Genomic DNA, 3,487 nt, shown 5'->3' on the forward strand with positions numbered 1-3,487 from the left:
ACTGTCCACTAACATTTGGATGTTTATACTTTGGTTTTGTGGTTGTTGGAAGATATAATGTGATTGATGTGTGATGGGTAAGGCCTTGGCTTTTTGGAAGATTACGAATCTAAAGATTCAGCCATACCAGTTTATGCAACAGACTTCTATTCGTCACTAAATTACTTCTCATAGTGATTGAGGATAAAACATGCGCAAACATGTGTTGTATTGTAGTGTATGGAAACCACCTAACGGGTAGTTTTGTATCACAATATACACATTTCACTTGATTGTCTTGGAACGAAGTAGTGTCAACAAATGCCAAGATTATTCGAAAAATAATTTTTTTGTGTTGCAATAAAGACAAGAAAAATAAGACAAGAATATTGTCTAATCTCAATATCATACATAAACATCACAAAACATCAACAAAACAAGAAAAGAGCATAAAGATTTAAACTTTCTAAATCGATCACACTTTCTTGTCCACACCGAATCGTTTTGTGAAGAAAAGATCTCTAACCCAAAGTGGAGAAAATGAAAGAATAGCGAATAGAGACGTCATATGACCAAACACTATTTGCTTCGGTGGTTTTGGGCTCAAAACCTTATTTACTACATGTCGTGCAAACAACGATGCATCAGTCGATTTGCCAACTTGAGAAGCTCTAGCACGTTCGGCTATCGCATCACTAAAATCTTTATAAAGTTTCCAATCATAATGCGACAATGAACCCGTGTTATGACTCCCTAAGCTTGATCTTATAGCCCCAGGAATCACTAAAACTACATTAACACCAAATGGCTTTAACTCCAACCGAAGGGTATGTGAGATCGAGTGAACCGCAGCCTTGCTAGCACAATAAGACCCTGCCCAAGGGGTAGGAACCTTTCCAACAACACTCCCTACATTAACTATAACCCCACTTCTTCTTGAAGCCATAGAAGGCATAACATGTTGCACCATTCTAAGTTGTCCTAAAGTATTGATTTCATAAGCCTTTTTTATCTCATCTAATGAAAGCTCGGCGAGTGGGCCCGTGCTTCCAATGCCCGCATTATTGATTAACACATCTATCTTTCCATGCTTTAAAATTATAGCTTTCACGGCTGATGAAACACTTATATCCGATAAAACATCAAGCTCTAATGTCTCGATTTGTTGTTCTTGTAACTCTAACAAGTCATCCATTCTTTGAGAGATATCAGAAGCAACGACATGGCAGTTTTGCTCAGCAAACGCCTTGCAGTATTCATAGCCTATGCCACCTTTAGCACAACCCGTCACTAGAACAATTTTTTTGTCACTCATGATTTTGTTTTTCAATCTTTATGCATCAAAATGTTACTTATACGAAAATTCTTGGTTTTCTCCGTTAAACTTTAGTGTTTATAAATAATTATTTAGTCATGGAATTAAAGAATATGCGTTGATTATTTCAAGATTGCAGGCCCGATGAAAGCGTTTTGTATTTATTTGAAATAGTATAAAGAAGGTGAAAACGTTATTAATATTAATATGTGAATAGTTTGTACTATGTATATGTTGGGAAATAATTAAAGGGGTCATTGAGAATAATTGAGTTTGGTGAGTTCCAAGTGTGTGTAAATTCAGGTGGGATTTGAAGGAACACAAAAATCCAAACAAAATCTAATAGAAGGTGATAGATTACGAAAAAACCAATGGGCAAAATAGATGTCAAGGATTTTGGTTAAAAAAAACATCATAGATGATAGATAGCAACCCGACTACACATACACAACTTCAATTCCATCTTTTAGAGAGAGAGAGAGAGAGAAAGAAAGAGACTTGTCGTCGCCATTAAAGTGGTTCTCATTTAAGTCGCTTGTAAGCTAATTCTGCAACTCTCTCATGGCAGAGAGAATCTTAAGTGTATATGACATCATTCACATGCCTTAAGGGCTATATATGACATTTCACACACACAAGATGGAAAAAGGGAGAACATTACTTTGCTAAATATGTTTTACTTTAATTAGTAATGAGAGTGAAACCCCATGATACATCTTTATCACAAACTGAGAAAAACTCCAAGAAGATACAAAGAAAGCTATACATAAGCTTTGAATTTTCTCACAAGGGATGGCTAAAGACTAAAGTACCCTAAATCCTAGGACCCTTGTAGGGTTATAGGGGCCAGAAACAAAGGGAAAGAAAGAAATAAGGCATTGAATTCAATACCCATCATCTAAAAAGTGGTTGGTTGGTAGGGAATCCATTTCTAAGCAGAAACCATTAAAAATATTCTCACACCTCGAGATAGATGAAGGTGCCTTTCATGTCTGTCTACTGTTAACACAATTTTGGCCTTGGAAATATGGGTTTCATTTTGCTTTTTTCACATCCTCTTTTAGAGCAAAAGAAAAGGCCAAACAAATGTTACTTTTATGTCGTTTATAAATAGAGGTTTATAAAGACATAATGCCCCCCAGAATGTAGTGGAAAACGACATCAAATCAAATTGGAATTTAAGGTCATTTCATCTAATCAATGTACAAATTTAGGAACTTTATGTGGGAATATGTTCACAGACTAAATAATCACACACTTGAAAAATGATACTTTTGACAAGTCATAGAAATGTCCAATGATTAAAATAAAATAATTGAATAAATCCCACTTCGGATCCTCTAGAAACGAAAATGAAAAACCATAAACATAAAATATCAGTCCTACATTTGAATCTGATCTCTGATTTTAGCCATGAAGTTGGTATTGCCGGTCAACAATGGGGTTGACTTGCATCCGATTTTTGCCTGTCAAAATAGGTAAAGATTTAGTATTTAATTAACTACATACAACAAGATCCATAACAAAATAGAAAGCTGACCAAAAAATATAAAGGGAAAGGAACAAAAAAACAATGAACTATATGATGTAATAGTGTAACTAGGGCCTTGTTAATTTGATGGCATATCAAGAAATATAAGAGCCCAGCAACATAAAGTGGGCCATGGACAAAGTGTCCTATTAACCAATTTGGGCCCAATCTCAACCCTGAAGCCCAACTCGTTATACTTGCTACCTGTTTTAAAGGCCCCAAATGTTTTGAGAATGTGTGCAGGCATAGGGTATCGTAAATTAACATCCCCCCCCCCCCCCCCCCCCCCCCCCCCCCCCACCCAGCACCACCACCACCCTCTTCTCACAAACTCACATGATGTGGATCCCACACACATAAAACTACTAGTGAACAAACACCCTGAGTATATAATATAGACATAATTTAACCTATCAATAACTCAAAATGAAATTAGTGTTAACATACCAAAAAGTTCTTACCATATATCATGAGTTGAACGTACATGAAGAAGACTCTCCATCTGCTCCCATTTGTTCACCTAATCCATCGCTATACAAACTCAAAGCTTGAATACCCTCAGCACAACCACCATCACCTTCACCATTGCAACACACACTCAAACTATCACTAGTCTCAGCATGATCACCATCATCACCATTTTCTAATGCATCCCTCGTAAC

At 36.4% G+C, this 3,487-nt stretch overlaps 1 protein-coding gene across 1 annotated transcript; it reads right to left on the reverse strand.

Moving 5' to 3' along the window:
* Nucleotides 1–454: 454 nt before the first annotated feature.
* Nucleotides 455–1,294, reverse strand: LOC145033840 (short-chain dehydrogenase ptmH-like). Its single transcript, XM_078982349.1, has one exon. The coding sequence runs from the start codon at nt 1,292–1,294 to the stop codon at nt 455–457; it is 840 nt and encodes a 279-aa protein (XP_078838475.1).
* Nucleotides 1,295–3,487: the final 2,193 nt, after the last annotated feature.

The sequence above is a fragment of the Lactuca saligna genome, chromosome 3 (genome assembly GCF_052625555.1).
Source record: "Lactuca saligna cultivar CGN05327 chromosome 3, ASM5262555v1, whole genome shotgun sequence".
NCBI lineage: Eukaryota > Viridiplantae > Streptophyta > Magnoliopsida > Asterales > Asteraceae > Lactuca > Lactuca saligna.